Source organism: Periophthalmus magnuspinnatus, chromosome 5 (assembly GCF_009829125.3).
Source record: "Periophthalmus magnuspinnatus isolate fPerMag1 chromosome 5, fPerMag1.2.pri, whole genome shotgun sequence".
NCBI classification, from domain to species: domain Eukaryota; kingdom Metazoa; phylum Chordata; class Actinopteri; order Gobiiformes; family Gobiidae; genus Periophthalmus; species Periophthalmus magnuspinnatus.
This window is the reverse complement of record NC_047130.1, coordinates 33,445,809-33,461,536: the sequence shown is the minus strand read 5'-3', so window position 1 is coordinate 33,461,536 and position 15,728 is coordinate 33,445,809. Positions and strand designations below refer to the sequence as shown.

General features: G+C 37.6%; 2 protein-coding genes across 2 annotated transcripts; one reads left to right on the top strand and one right to left on the bottom strand.

Moving 5' to 3' along the window:
- The first annotated feature begins 2,178 nt into the window (after positions 1–2,178).
- Positions 2,179–6,525, top strand: slc25a55a (solute carrier family 25 member 55a). Its single transcript, XM_033966202.2, has 10 exons — positions 2,179–2,312; positions 2,874–2,961; positions 3,053–3,178; positions 3,470–3,525; positions 4,489–4,579; positions 4,665–4,783; positions 4,874–5,069; positions 5,145–5,299; positions 5,374–5,449; positions 5,531–6,525. Exons 2-10 carry the CDS (start codon positions 2,942–2,944, stop codon positions 5,685–5,687), a joined length of 996 nt encoding a protein of 331 aa, XP_033822093.1. The 5' UTR covers positions 2,179–2,312; positions 2,874–2,941; the 3' UTR covers positions 5,688–6,525.
- A 97-nt stretch (positions 6,526–6,622) lies between these two features.
- tspan2a (tetraspanin 2a) lies at positions 6,623–13,636 on the bottom strand. Its single transcript, XM_033966205.2, has 8 exons — positions 13,532–13,636; positions 12,124–12,226; positions 9,735–9,832; positions 9,309–9,383; positions 9,005–9,097; positions 8,858–8,923; positions 8,498–8,581; positions 6,623–7,627 (listed from the first exon to the last, which is right to left on the bottom strand). The coding sequence occupies exons 1-8, from the start codon at positions 13,598–13,600 to the stop codon at positions 7,562–7,564; spliced, it is 654 nt and encodes a 217-aa protein (XP_033822096.1). The 5' UTR covers positions 13,601–13,636; the 3' UTR covers positions 6,623–7,561.
- Between the last annotated feature and the right edge of the window lie 2,092 nt (positions 13,637–15,728).

Sequence of the window (15,728 nt, the reverse complement as noted above, 5' to 3'; positions counted from 1 at the left end):
CACTGGCCTGTTACAGTTATTTCTCATTAACACTATTTGGAAAAAAAAAACAGATTAATGATAACCACAGAGAGCATAAGACTATCATGTGACTCTGTGTGATGTGGCTGTTGTTATCTGTCAGCAAATTACATACTATATACATATTTTCTGGACTGATGTCAGATTTTTCCTGGGATCTGCTGTAGCCACTCCTCCAGTTTGGGGGTCACTGCCCTGAGTGACCACAGGCACCACTGATGCCTTTGCCTTCCAGGCCTTCTACAGCTCTTCTTTGAACCCCTGGTATTTCTCTAGTTTTTCATGCTCCTTTTTCCTAATGTTCCCATCACTTGGCATTGCGATGTCCACCACAACGGCTTTGCTCTGTTATTTATCCACCACCACAATGTCCGGTTGCTTCGCCATCACCATTCTGTCAGTCTGTATCTGGAAGTCCCACAGGATCTTGGCTCGATCATTCTCCACTAACTTTGGAGGTGTTTCCTGCTTTGACCTTGGGGTCTCCAGTCCATACTCTGCACAGTTTCCGTGCACTATGCCTGCCACTTAGTTATGCCGATCCATGTATGCTTTCCCTGGCAGCATCTTACACCCTGCAGTTATGAGCTGGATTGTCTCAGGGGCCTCTCACGTTGGGTCTTGTTTGGTGTGGTAGCTCATATATACTATATACACATATATAGTGTATACATATAATGAATAAAAGAACATTATAGCTTTTCACATGTAGATTTGACTTTGCAAAGCTTTTCTTTTACTCAAACTAGACCAACCAATGGCTAATGTGATATGAAGAACTTTAACACACATACCCACAATGCCTGAGGAGGTCATTAACTGAGCGTTACATGGTCAGCCAACCAGGGGACGACTGTATGACCCCCAGGGGCCCTAAGAATAAACTTCTGTGTAAGGAAACAAGCAGACAGCAGGGAATTCCAGTCACCCACTTTGCTTACAAAATAAGGGGAGTTTCTCAAAACTTGACTTGACTTTATTCCACACTATATTTTACCTTTGCTGTTACGTGTGCCTTTGTAACACATGAATAACCTACAGTTTTATAACCTGATTATGGTATGATCACACCGGGCAAATGGTTTGAATTCTTGTTTTAGAAATCCTAATACCCAAACGGATAACGAAGTACCTGATATGGAATTTGCTTCCATCAGCAGTCCAACAGAACCAGCTGCCACATAGCGATCACGCTTTCAAACAAATGTACCATTTGTTTGTGGTGTGTTTATTCACCCGTAAAGAAAGACATTTTATATAAGAGTGGCCACTATTTTGAATATGTAATGCTTCTGCAGTATAATAGTACATTTACAGTAGATATTCATATTAAAATGTTTTTATATAGTATTGTACTAAAGTGTTTGATATCTTTTTTTAACACCCAGGACTTCTACCACTGAGGAGCAGCATTGTTTTTGAACACTATTCCCAGGGCTTGTATCAGCCTGCAGAGCTGCATTCTCTAGTTGCAAAGTTACAAAGCTTATTGTAGGATCTTTTATTATTTTTTTTCTGTTCATGCATCAACAATGAAAATGTTCTTAGTTCTATTGGCAAATGGTTTTCATAAGATCATGAATAGGCTAATTGTAATCAGAATTGTGAGAAGGGTCTGCAGCTAGGTAAAACCTTTGTTTGAAACCCATAGAACCGGTTGTAGAATGTACTAGATCCAACTGGTACATAACATATCTTTGTCATAAGCAATTTTCATAACCACAACTTTGACTTTTGTTAAGACAACGCCCATCGACATTCACAGCATCTAGATGTTTCAGAACTCTTGAACATGACAGTGTTGCGTGAGTCACAGCTTGCACCGCACTGATGTCATGCTCATGATAATCAGGCACTAGAGACATCAGTGCTTAGCCTAATTGTACTTAACTGGGGAAACTCAAATAACTATGCATTTTAGACAAAAGAGACGAAAGCAAAGCTAAAGGAACAACGGTTTTCATTTTCCATCAATCACTAGTGTGTTAACATTGGTGAAAAATAATGAGGAATTTGTAAAACAACCAATAATCGTCAGGAAAGACTCTATTTCAGCCAATGAATGTAGGGGATCGCCTTTCCTGTAGAGCAGAAATTGTGTTGGGGGAGGGACTATGCGAATACCAAAAGAATGAGTCGGACTCCGCCCACCGGGTTAAAACTCAGTGGAAATTTCCAGTGCCTTTACTCGCAAGTATATCAGCAGCGTGACGGGCGACTGAAGGACAGAAAAGCTGAAAAAAAACCCAAAACAAACACACGAAAAACAGCCTAAACAACCCAACTTTTCGGTGAGTTTACCTCATTTTCATTTGGGCTATTATAAGATATTTTATAATCAGTGGCACAATCAAAACTGTGCAGGAAACTGGGCAGGGCGACCCCTTTTTCTTGCTTCATCAATTTAAATGCGCGTGATGAAGTAGATCCGTAACATTGCCTATATATCCTTAAAATTTAACATTTAAATTACAATTACACATTTGTGATGTAGTTTACTCTAGATTTCTTAAAGAAAGAAAGAAAAAAAAAGCCTATTCAAATTAGATAGTTCTACTGCGTTGGCCAGCTTGTATCCCCCCGGTTTATGTCTTTTGGCTTTTATAGCCTGTGTGATGTGGTAGGACATATTTTATTTGAATTTGACATAGAGGCGCGTGGAGATGGGCGCGAGGACGACACAGGCCATTTGTGGCTTTCCGGTCTGTGACGTCTCCTAGGCCACGCCTAGGGGCTGTACCATGACCTGCTGTATTTAGATAAGCCCAGGGCTGCCTAGGATAAGCGTTAGTACAGTACCCAGGAGCCTGTCCACAACTTCCCATTAACTTGTATTCTTTATCTCGTTCCAGCTTACTATATTAATAGAACCAATCAGAATCTATTGCGTTTTGCGCATCTTCTTGACTTCCTAATCATCATGTCTCAACAGCAGATCAGGTAAGGCTTAATTTAATGAATAAAATATTAAACCATACATATTTAAATTTTTGGCCATTTTAGGGTCTTATTTTTTTCTTTCTCTTTTCAGTCTCCCAGCTAAGCTCATCAATGGGGGTATTGCAGGCATTGTTGGTGTCACTTGTGTCTTTCCCATTGATTTGGCAAAAACCAGGTTACAAAATCAAAGAGCGGGCAAGCAGGTGTATAAGAGCATGTAAGTCTGGTTACTAACATCTTGAAATGTACAGACGTTGATCCATTTCCAATTTCCTGGAATCAGCGACTCTATTCTTTAGGTATTACTTTTAAGCCTACAATAACAGGCATTCATTATGAGGAATGCATTTCCAAATTTCAGACCTCCTGTGTCGTACAGGGCTATATGCTCCGGCATTGCTCACTGTAGTTCTCAACTGAGGTGTAATTAATTGCATTGTTTTTTTGTTTCACAGATAAGAATGTTTGTGTTCAAATGAAATTTAAAATGTTTTGGTCTTATCCACAGGATGGATTGTCTTGTGAAAACTGTCCGAACTGAAGGCTACTTTGGAATGTACAGAGGTAAGACTTTGACACACGTGAATGATTCAACCTTTAGATTGTCGTAAAGCATCAGAGCCATCAGTTGTCTAGCTCATTAATACTAGTTTATAGCATCCTAGGGATCAAGTAATGTTTGCATGAATCCCCTAATATTTACAACATGTTTAAACCCATAACAGCATAATATGAAGTAATGTAGTGTGTAAATTATTTCTAAACCGTACAGTTATTGATTACATGTGTTTGGTCATCAATTTGACTTCTTATGGAAGTGGTTTAGTTAAGGTACTAAAGAATAGGCCTCTGCTTTTGTGAGGAATGCTGTTGTTTGCATCTGTGTTTTTCATATTACAGACTTGGGTCCCCCTGGGATATTGAAGGCTAGCCGATATGGCGCAGCCACGCTGGAGGCAAATCATTAAATGGTTCTTACAATATTGCTCTATTTAAAACTCTAGGCACACGTTCATGTTTTGACATCTTTTGTCCTCTTGTTTGACTTGTCTTTTTTTTTTTTTTTTTGTCCCATCACTGTCTCTTAACATTCCTAATTTCAGGACTGTGCATTGTGTCCAAGTAGATTTTGGGTAATCTAAAAAAAGATGCTTTTTGCCAAGATTTACCTCAAGTCTCAGGACACAAAGACAGACCAAAATCTGTCCTGTCTTTTCACTTCACTAACACTTCTGTTGTTTTGTTCTTAACATGGTCACTCTTGTAATTTCTTCTGTAGTTGACTCAAAAGTGGTTTCTCATTTGCTTTCAGCTCTTTCAGTATTTTTTCTGTTTCACTTTCTTCCTAACCATATTTATGTAACATCTTGATGTTCTCATGTTTATCCGAATCAAAGCTCCTAAAACTGTATTATTCTTGTGTACATTTACATTAATGTAACTGACCTATGTAGTGGGGTAATGACTATGGAGGGTACAGTTGTCTTGTAAACGAACATATTGTTAACAATAACTGTTTCTCATCAGGTGCTGCTGTCAACCTTACTCTTGTCACTCCTGAAAAGGCCATCAAACTGGCTGCCAATGACTTCTTCCGTCATCACCTTGCCAGTGGCGGGTAAGCTGACATTTTTCAATTTTTCAATTTTTTTTTCATTTATGTTGCCTTCATGTCTTAATTCAGATTTATTTGCTGTCTACAGAAAGGGACTGACTGTGTTTAAAGAGATGATGGCGGGGTGTGGAGCGGGCATGTGCCAGGTTATTGTTACCACTCCAATGGAGATGCTGAAGATACAGTTGCAGGATGCTGGCAGAATTGGTGAGTGACATGTTGAATATGTGCCGAATGTCATTTAGAGTTGTCATTTTGGCATGCATTTACTTAACATATTGCCACAACCTTCTAAAGCTGCCCAGCAACAAAAGCCTGTGATGATGGCTCCAACTAAGCTTGGGACCACAAACACCCTTCTTAGTCGCTCCTATAACTCTGGCACCGTGGTGACAGCTCCACGTGCCTTGTCTGCAACACAGATTGCTAAAGAACTGCTGCAGACTCAAGGCATCCAGGGGCTCTACAAAGGACTGGGGGCAACACTCATGAGGTAAGCCTTGCAATATCTTTAAGTGGGCAAATCGTCAAATTTCAATTTTCTAATGCTATTTTGTTACTCTTTCAGGGATGTCCCATTTTCTGTTGTGTATTTCCCCCTCTTTGCCAACTTGAATCGGCTGGGGAAGTCCAGTACAGAGGAGTCTTCTCCATTTTACTGGGCCTTCCTGTCTGGCTGCGCAGCTGGGTCTTGTGCTGCTGTGGCTGTCAATCCTTGTGATGGTAAGATGTGTCCAATGGTCACTTGTCTAATATGTTTGTGAATTTGAGCATTGACTTCTTTATGTTGCTCCTAGTGGTGAAGACGAGGCTGCAGTCTCTGAGCAAAGGGACCAGTGAAGAGTCATATAATGGGGTTATGGACTGCATCAAGTGAGATTTATTAAGTGATGTACAGTGATTTTTGCCTTGAAGGTGACCCAGTGATTTACACATTTGTTTTTTTTTCCATAGTAAAATTATGCAGAAAGAAGGACCTTCTGCCTTCCTGAAAGGAGCAGGCTGCAGAGCCCTGGTCATTGCTCCTCTGTTTGGAATTGCACAGGTTATGTACTTTGTGGGGGTTGGAGAATATATCCTTGATAACTCACCTATGAGACTGCTTAATTGAAGTTGAAGCATAAAAGATGGCTGGCTATGCATGGGGAACATTTGAGTCAACAACTCTACACCTGGCAGCTACCATTGGTTTACACTTTTTAAATTTATTTATTTCATTATGATTTTTTTTTAAAGGTTGTTGGACTATTTCGCAAACCTTCAGGATTGTAAAACGTGTTTTTGTTTTTTTTACTGACAGCCTTGTTGCACTTGACAATTGTGACTTATTCAGTGGGCCAGGGCCAATGTTTGCACTTGCAACATTGGCCTTACCAGTTTGGGGGACCGGTTCCAGTGTTACTCTTATGTCCCTAAAATGGCCTAGTTCCATTCCCTCCATGAGGGAAAGCTGTAAACCTGTTATAAATGTATGTCTACATTTTTGTGTTGAATTACTGATTGAAGTGGCTTGCAATACTTTTTTTGAATGCGGTCTTTTATAACAGACCTGCGATAAAGGTGTTTGTTTTTTTTAAAAAACAAACAAAAAAAACCCACATTATTTATTGCTGAGAGATTTACTCTGACCTTTTACAGACAATTTCAAGTTACTGTGAGTCTGACTGATCAGATCCTCCATTAATATTGGGACCATTCAATAAGTGTTCTGTGTCCTCTTCAATACTTGATATTGTTTTCTAGTAATCTGAAAACTTGATGCACCACCCTTTTGTTTGTTACAAAATATGTGTTCTATATGCATACCATTTGATTAACTTGTGGTTTTTGCCTTAAGAGATCTTGTTCTCCTGGCCAAACATTCATAACTTGCATCAGAAGATATGTGAAAACTTTTATTTGTATAAAAGCTTTTTGTATACTGTAAATAAAAATATTAATGTACATAATACTGAACTATATATATTTTAAATGTTATTGATGTTGGTACAACAGATTGTAATGGTCTTAGATAAGTGTGCATGGTGAAAACAGCACGTTTTGGCGGTTGATCTGAAACAACCCTCTGCACAAAAGCATACAACTGACTGCAATGCTGCTGTTACATAACCTTCAGGACACCAAAATCACTTGTATTACAAAATACAGAAAAAAAATCTAATAAGTTGACATTGGTTAAAACACCACACTTTAATTGTAGTTAAAATGTGTTTTAACTGTTTTATACTTGACTAAATGTATCACACCAACAATATGTACACCACAGAGAATCAAACACGGTGAATAAGTGTCATGGTACAGTACACATGCTCCCATGAGCTCATAACTTAAAAATTACCTGCATGATTTACAAAGTGGCAGTTTTATCATAAAACCCTACCCTCCCTAAGTCTGGGTTTGAAAATTAAGTCTACACTTATTTTGTGCTTCAGTAAATAAGTGGTGACAGAACAAGCACATATACAATCACATAGAAAGGATAAAAGTGCAGTAGCTGGAGGCATATCTTTGTGAATTAACAGGCACAGTTTGTTCTGCAACAGGAGGCTAGTCCTCAAAACATTACACCAAGCACATTAATCTGGTTTAATTAACAAAAGGCCTATATGATTTGCTTTGAAGTAGCAAGTAAGAGCATCTAACAGTTTTTACTTACAAGTCTCAGCATTCATCTTGTTCGAAAAAGGCTTGGTTTGTGTGTTGTGTCATGTAGATGTTGAGAGGCACTGCAGTTTGACAGAAAGCTGCTGAACACTGAGGAATGTGTCAAGAGGACACTAACTGGGCTTAAGTAAAAAAAATAAATAAATAAAAAAATAATAATATAAGTTTTATGTAAAAGAATTACAGTTGTATCAGTTTTGTGCTGGTGTACTTCTGTTAAATGTCAACAATCAAGTGTACTGTTTCCTATTTGGTCCAAAATGTACTTTTTATCCATCAGTCAAATGCAACTCAATCTTTTGCAGCCATTTCAAATCACTCCTATATGACCTCCCTACTGTTCCTTATGGCACAACAGAGAACCATACTGAAGATCATACCAATAATCTGAAATGAGAGGGGACATTGTATAAGACAAATGCCATAAGAACTCACCATGTATGAATCAGATCTACAGTTAAAACTCAAAGTTTACATACACTATAAAAAGACACTTTTTTCTCACTGTCTGACATGGCATTTTTCATTACTTTCTTCAAAGTCAGAAGTTTACATACATTTTGTTAGTATTTGGTACCATTTTGTTTAAACTGTATGACTTGGGTCATTCTTCCACAAGCTTCTCACAATAGTTACCTGACCGAACTGGTGTAACTAAACCAAGTTTGTAGGCTGCCCTGTTTGCACATGCCTTTTCAAGTCTTTAATAGGATTGAGATCAGGGCTTTGTGATAAATAACCCCACATCATGATGCTGTCACTCCAATATGTCACAGTTGAGATGGTGTTCTCAGGCTTGCAAGCTTCCCCCTTTTTCCTCCAAACTCCAAAATTGAACTGTTTGGTCACAATGAGCATTGCTACAATGCTCATTGTGACCAAACAGTTCATTTTTAGTTTTGTCAGACCACAGGATATGCCTCAAAAAGTAAGGTCTTTGTACCAGTGTGTATTTCCAAACTGTAATAGCTTCTTCCTGACTCCTGGCAGAGTCCCTTCAGCCCATGTCAGTACAGTGCTTGTTTCACGGTGGATAATGACACACTCGTACCAGCAGCAGGATCTTCACAAGGTGAGTAAAGTCATGAAAATTGTCTTAAAAATCCTTCTCTCACTATTATGGCATTTAGCAAACAGAAACAATTTTGGTAATCCTAATTGAACAGGAAAAGTTTAGTCTTTTTTATATAGTGTATGTAAACTTCTGGTTTCAACTGTAGGTACAAAATGACTGAATGAAGTGTGAAAATATCATACCATCACTCCAGCTATACCAATTCCAATGTAGCCAATAATATGCAGCTTTGAATTGAAGAAGTCTGTAATTGCAATTAGACAATCCTATAAAAAGAGACAAAGTTAAATGAGTGACAACAGAAGTGCAATTAGACATAAAAGACCAAATAATACTATTATCAAATTTGCAATAAGCTACTACTACTTAATAATTAATTATTAATTAATTTCTTAAACACAAGGGTAAAAGTTAATTTAATCATACCAATTCTTAGCACATTTAGCACTTACATAATAAGCGAACATGCAGCTATTTGCATAGTACAGAACAATGAAACAAGAACATGCATTACTGCCATCTAGTGACAACTAAGAATGGACCTTCTTGTCTGCTTCCTCTTCAGGACACAGAGATAGATCAGGTGTGGAGCCTCCACAGCAGTCCAGCTGAAAAGGTACAAATATTTTTGGCAGTGCATTTACAAATTTGAGCGTTAATATTAGATGGTCAAATAAAAATAAACCCACTGTTTTGTGGTAAATCTTTGCTATTGCTGTGCCATTCACATTGGTGTTGTCAGTGATAGAGCTGCTGTAAAACTTCTGAACTTCCTCAACAATCTGTGATATAAAAATACACATTATATATTTAATACTATATATATATATATATATATATATATATATATATATATATATATATATATATATATATATATATATATATATATATATATATATATATATATATATATATATATATATATATATATATATATATATATATATATATATATATATATATATATAAAATCAGAAAATACATACTTACCTGTTTTTTGTTGATAAAACCAAACACACCAGCTGCAATCTCCGCTCCAAAGATGATCAGAAGGCATGCAAAAAACTGGAAGAAAGCAAAAATATCTTTGAAAAATAGTACACTATATTTAATCATTATTTAAAAGTATAGGATAAAGAGTATAAAGAATACAGTACAATAAAATTGGCAGTGAATAATTGAATAATATAAGTCGAATCTGTATGATAGTTCCTTCAGAATTGTATGATGGTAAAAAAAATAACCATGAATTAATACTGATTACATGACATAATGTACGATTACACAATGCATGAGAAACCATGTACACCATTTTTTTTTTTTTTTTTTTTTTTTTTTTTTGCTTTTGGACCAGACAAACAGACAAGATGGTAGGTTCAGTCAGTTCATTATGGAATAATAACTCTTAACACCTACTGAAGTTAGAAGACACTGCGACTCCCTTACAGCTCCAAAACATCCAAAGAATCCGACCACCATCATGAGACCTCCAGCTCCCAGAAGAATGTACACCGCTGGGACAAACAAAGAGAGAGAGAGAGATACATACGTTACTATACTATACTTTACTACTATTCTTTAAGCTTGAGAAGGTAAGGTTGGTTTAGGTGAAATTCAACACTTCACCAGGAGATGCCAGCATTGTCCCAGGACACTCATAGCTCTGTAGGAGTTGTGTTTACAATGGCTTGCCTGTTATATTGAGTAGGAGGTGATATAGCAGCTTTGATTCCCCTCTCCCACTGCACAATGTGATTATCAGCCCACTCCAGCCTTTGATAATTCACAAATACATTTCACATAGTGATTTTAAATAAACATTTTGGTTTATGAGATATAAAAAGTAACCTTTCTCGAGATAGTAGAGCCAAAAGCCCCACTCGTTTAACACATGTATCCTAGTCTATAAATTATGACATTATACACAAAGATGACCATGCCTACCTTTAATAGCCTGGTTTCAATCAGTGCTTACAGTGCCAAGTCCAGACAGGTCTTTCAACCATTAAAGATGTTACCCAACGTACCACATATCTCCTTAGCATTTATTTACTCAGGACTGATTCAAAATTTGTCTTTGTCCTTGCTATGATGTTGTCATCTCCCAACTCCCCATCTGGACTACCAGGTTTCGTAACCATACACCATCCTGCCCCTCCTACCCCACACAAGGGCTCTGCTCTGGGCCTCATCAGTGCCATCGGCAGCAACCACCAAGGCAATTTAATTAATCCACAAGGGAGGGGACACAGACTGTTGTTTTGTTGCTGCTATGCAGAGCTAAGGATGAAGTTATTATGCTCTATTCAAGTGACGAATGACAGGGATTCAAAGTAGACTGGGATATACAAACTCCTTTAATAGGAAGGAATTGAGATCTTAACCCGTAATGTTTTCCATCCCATTATTTCCACTCCAAAGCTTGATGATAAAGCAGCCAAAAGGAGGAGTACAGCAGATAATAAATATTAACAGAACTAGAAGCTGTATTTTTATTATTGCTCATTTATGTTGTGTAAATTCTTCAAATGTCCCTTTTACTTATTAATTATAATATACTGATGCAATAATGAATGAACACATTGCAACATTACTTTTTCCGCCAGATCTCCTTACAAGGCCAACAGTGCTGATAAAGATGTCAGATGTTCCCTAGAGCTACATTTGCATTTAAAATTATGCTAAATGATAACATTCTTAGAGGTAGTTGCAAAGGTGTTTGCATATTCAAATGTATATGTCATTTCTTCAACCGTATTTTTCTTTTTTACACTTCATAATATTGTGGCATTAGCTATTTGATATATTGTCAAACACATCAGTTTATGTTATCATTATCTACTGGTGTCACCTTCCCCACCCGACCTGCTGACTTTACCCTGAGAGAGGCAGCATCTTCCTAGAATCTGTTGAAGTGAAGTCACCATTTTAGGTCATGGTCTGAAACAAGAATAGGCTTCATTCTGAACCTCTGCACCCCCAGCCAGAGAGAGAGCGAAGGAGACAGGGGCTATTGTGTGCATTCATGCTTACACTGAGTGAACTTCTGCATGCATTAAAGCCAGCTGTCTTTTTTCTTTTAGAAAAGGATGTCTGTCTGAAAGCATTCAAAAGCCATCTGAACACATAGTAGGATACAATAGTTTATTAAGAAACAAGTGTGCAATTTGTCAGCTTAAACACTTTCAATTTGTCAGAATTTAACTTCATGACATTGTCTTGTTATGATATTTATTGGCAATTGTGGTAAAGTTACATCTACACTATCTACACACTTGCAATATATGATAAGCAGTTAAACTTAAAATGCCAATGCAGATCCTTTTCGAGGGTATAAAAGCATATAAGTAAAGCCCAGAGATCAACACCGTACACATACTTTAACCCAAGCTCTAGGCTTTGTATAGAGGTCAATCTAAAATAAAATTATTATAAACCTAATCTCTACAAGGGATATATTTGACTAAGCATTGCCATTTTGGGCATGTTTAAATGTGGTACAGTTTTTGTGGTACCATTTTTATTCTCAAATGAATTGTATTGTATTGTATTGGTTTGCATATAATTTATCTTTGCTTTGGTTTGGATTTAGTCTCTGTTATAGCATGTATCTATTTTGACAGTTTGTCAAGTAATTTACTTTTGCTGCAAAGCACATTAAAATATAATAATAATATTGTTATTGCAACATTTAAAATATTGTTGTTGTTTGTTTTGTTTTTTTTATCTATTTGATTTATTCTGTTTTTTGTGGTAGGTCAAATGTTAAATATTTGGAGTTCTACTCTACTATATGCAGACTTACCTATAAAGAAGGTGTCTGGGGCACCATCTCCAGTGAGCAGTTCCACTGTCCCTGGGTCAAACCTGAGCCACAGTCCCACTGCCAAAACCAGGAGGCCCGACAACTGCAACACAATCACATAACAAACTTGCCTAACTAGTGTTGAGGGCAGCAAATAAGCCTGTCGCTAGAAGCCTTATGGATATCGGTAACCAATTTGGTGGCAATGTTTAATTGTACTATTCCTGTAAAATAAACCAATTAAATAAACCTTACATTCACACAGACACAGCCACAAAGCCTTCATTAACATTTACAGAGGCACTTTGTCTGTTTCTGTCTCACACTCTCACCAGTCAAGGAGCTTTTGATGTCCAGGCTGGGTTCCCACTGTGTCTTCTTTTTATTCTAAGAAAGTGCTGCCAGATATGTAAATGACTCACTTTAAAGAATGAAAGAATGTCCAAACTCAAATTCACTTGAGATAGGACAGGCTAGTAGGAGTTTGGGATTAACAACAGGTTCACTGAGTATTATTGTGTTATGGGATTATAGCTATTATATCACCTATTACATACATGAAAGTTGCATATTATACAACTCACATGGACACAGAGAAAGGTACAATAAAAAGCTTTTTTTTTTTTTTTCATTTTAGCATTCAAAACATAAAGTTATAGATCAAAACCAATGGATATACCACGGAGTGTCAATCTTGCCTTCTTCTAATTTTTGGGTTAACTAAAACTACTAAAACTACTAGATGTAAACAAATGAAAAAATAAATGTCCAAAATGTAATAGTGAATACTTAAGTTCCATATCTCCATCCCCCATCACTGGGAGCATCTATGGTTCATCTCCCATAGTGCATTTGGGCCAGTGACAGCCTCTTTGGTGCCAGGGTGACATAACATGTCCTGTGATTGGCTGCTTGTCAACAGTTCACCTCACAAAAATGACTGAGTCTGGTATGGTGTGGGTGGAAAAAAACAAGTGGATGTTCATTGGAAACCAAGCAGCTGTATTATAGCTAACGTGCCACAAAATGACATCTTATGTTTTGTGGCTTATTGGATTATTAAATTGAATTATTAACCTAATATAATACAGGGACGCTAGAAGGCTGTAATAAATGAGGTATGGGTCTGAGGTGATTTACAAATACGAGTTTCACACAAGTCTCAGATGAGTCAAGAGCAGGTGGAAAAGGGCTGCACAACCATCAAACCCGCTCTGGCACAGTCAGGCAGCGGTGTGTAGAAGATGTAAACATAGAAAAGGGAGGAGTATACACGACTTATATGCACAGAGCAACAGTGAAAGCCTTGCAAAGAAAAAGCACTAGGCTTATTTATTACTATGACATAACCCCACGCAAGGTATATAAGGAGGTTTCCATGCAAGTACAACTGAATAGCGCCTCTTACCCAGAAGATGAAATTGAACACAAACAGCAGATATTTCACGCATTTCATCCCGCCCTGCACTTTACTCATGATGTGATCCGTCGATTTTTCCAGATGAAATAAAGAACAGTGATATCCTATGATGTAGTCAGCCCTCGACTGTTGCAAATGAGACAGATGACCTACTGCACCGCTGCACAGTCAAATCCTTACGTGAAACGTGAGCAAGCAGGATGGACGCGCGCCGCCTGGCCCCGCCCATACGTGTTTTGTGCTTGAGTGAGAGCAAAGCCGTGTGTGAAAGCGACTCTGGGCTCATGTGAGGTCCTTGTGGAGCAGCAAGGCCCCTCCACCTATATTCTACATCAGCCTGACCACATCTCCCTACAGTAGCGTTTTCAATTAACAACCACCTTGTTTAATTTAGTGCTGCCTAGATTTGTTAATGTTTGAGAGTTTGTGTTGAACTTTGTGTCTACTGCTTTTACTTTCAGCCCTGCTGTCTTCAGAGTCGCAAGGTGCCCCTTTGTTTGTTGTGGAAATACAGGTTGAGTGCGCACCAAAAGCGGCAATAAGATTTCACAGGTATATTTTAAGGTGATGTAGCTCTAGAAAGCTATTTCAAGATATCCCAATTCCCAGGTCTGTGTGTGCCCTGGGAAGGCTGGGGGGTCATCTTGGGTTTTTATATCCACTTCTATCGTATGTTTGCATAACTTTATTTACTGAAGTGGGACGGACAGACAGCGACACCCTTTTAGCTTTTCGCAATATCAGCGTTTCCATCAGTTTGGGTGGACCCTTTGCGTAGCCTGCACTGTTGCTCTCTCTGTGCCAAATTATATTCTACCTTGAACAATAAATCCATACAACAAGTCTATCATTAACCTGCTAAAATCCCATTATGTCTCAGCAGTATATTTTTTGTACCTGAAATGTAAATCTAATAACGTAGCCTGATCTCCATATGGTGCAACGGTGAGTCATCCTTATGACAGCATAGATGGAGATGAGATTCACGCCTAAAAATGTGTAGCCGATTTGGTGTAAGAAATTGTGAATTTAAGAATGTGCATCTATGCTATTATTGCATTTATAGGCTGTAAGTTTTGCATGACGAATGAATAGGTATTGGAAGGGAACTTCGACAGAACTGGTTAACTGTTAACAACAACCTTGTGATATTGAGTGGGTTGGGTTACATTTGTCTCTATCTAGCGTAAGACACAATCGTTACAGTAGGCTTAAGCCATATAATAATTGCTTGCTTCTCTCTCTTGTTTTTTCTGAAAATTAAACCATGTGTTTTGTTTTGTTTTTTTAGTTCACAACATTTCTTACCATAGAATAGACAATATATTGGCTATGTATTGTAGACAAAAATTTTACCATGTGCGAAACGTCGGAAATAAATACCACATGCGCAGTAGACAGACACCTGGAGAAGAGTGCAACTTTGATGAACAAGGTATAAAAATTAAACAATCACATAACCTAACGCCTAGCTACTTAGGATAAAAGTTTTTTTTGTAACTGTTAGTCGTAATTTGTTTTGTATGTCCATATTACGTTCCTTTCAAGGTTTAAAACCGCCAGTTTTTGGACCGCTAGAGGGCAGCAGAGTATAACAACAGCCTGGTTAACACATTCATTACTGGGTTTCAGATGACATCACAACATTCTATAGGCCAAGAATACTTAGGGGAGCAGCTAAAATGAATATTGTTCAAATAGTTATTTTTTGTTATTAAATAGTAAGGGGTCTGGTCAATAATAGAAATGATCAGGTTCAATGTGTGTAAATTTACATATTGGATATTTGATGGCAAAACAAAATATTATCATTTGGCGATCTGGCTCTTGCCCCCTATTTGGGAATAGGACATCAACACATTCTACAATTTGAAAACCACCAATAGGTAAACAATTACCCATTAAAGATGCAGTATATGCTCTTACTGCTTTAACAAAGGAATTACAATCACCGCCTAAACTGGGTTGCAAGTGCTCAGTACATTTTATATTTGATTTAAACATGTCTACCTCATATTTAGGGAAATACGTGTATATACAAGATTTGTGGATATCTGTTGCAGACCTTATAATTACCTTTTGTTATGATGACTTTAGAAATGTGTATTTTGGAGTATTGTGGACTTGTATATAACAGGGCAGTGGATATCCATAATATTATTTGTGAATTGGAACAATGTTGTTG

Bases quoted from the DNA above. Each gene is read 5' to 3' on its own strand.
- tspan2a (XM_033966205.2), bottom strand. From the start codon at position 13,600: ATGAGTAAAGTGCAGGGCGGGATGAAATGCGTGAAATATCTGCTGTTT. The intron at 12,227-13,531 runs GTAAGAGGCGCT...ATTGTGTTGCAG, and splicing joins TGTTCAATTTCATCTTCTGG to TTGTCGGGCCTCCTGGTTTT. The intron at 9,098-9,308 runs GTAAGTATGTAT...TTTATATCACAG, and splicing joins GTTTTATCAACAAAAAACAG to ATTGTTGAGGAAGTTCAGAA.
- slc25a55a (XM_033966202.2), top strand. From the start codon at position 2,942: ATGTCTCAACAGCAGATCAG. The intron at 2,962-3,052 runs GTAAGGCTTAAT...TTCTCTTTTCAG, and splicing joins ATGTCTCAACAGCAGATCAG to TCTCCCAGCTAAGCTCATCA. The intron at 5,070-5,144 runs GTAAGCCTTGCA...TTACTCTTTCAG, and splicing joins CTGGGGGCAACACTCATGAG to GGATGTCCCATTTTCTGTTG.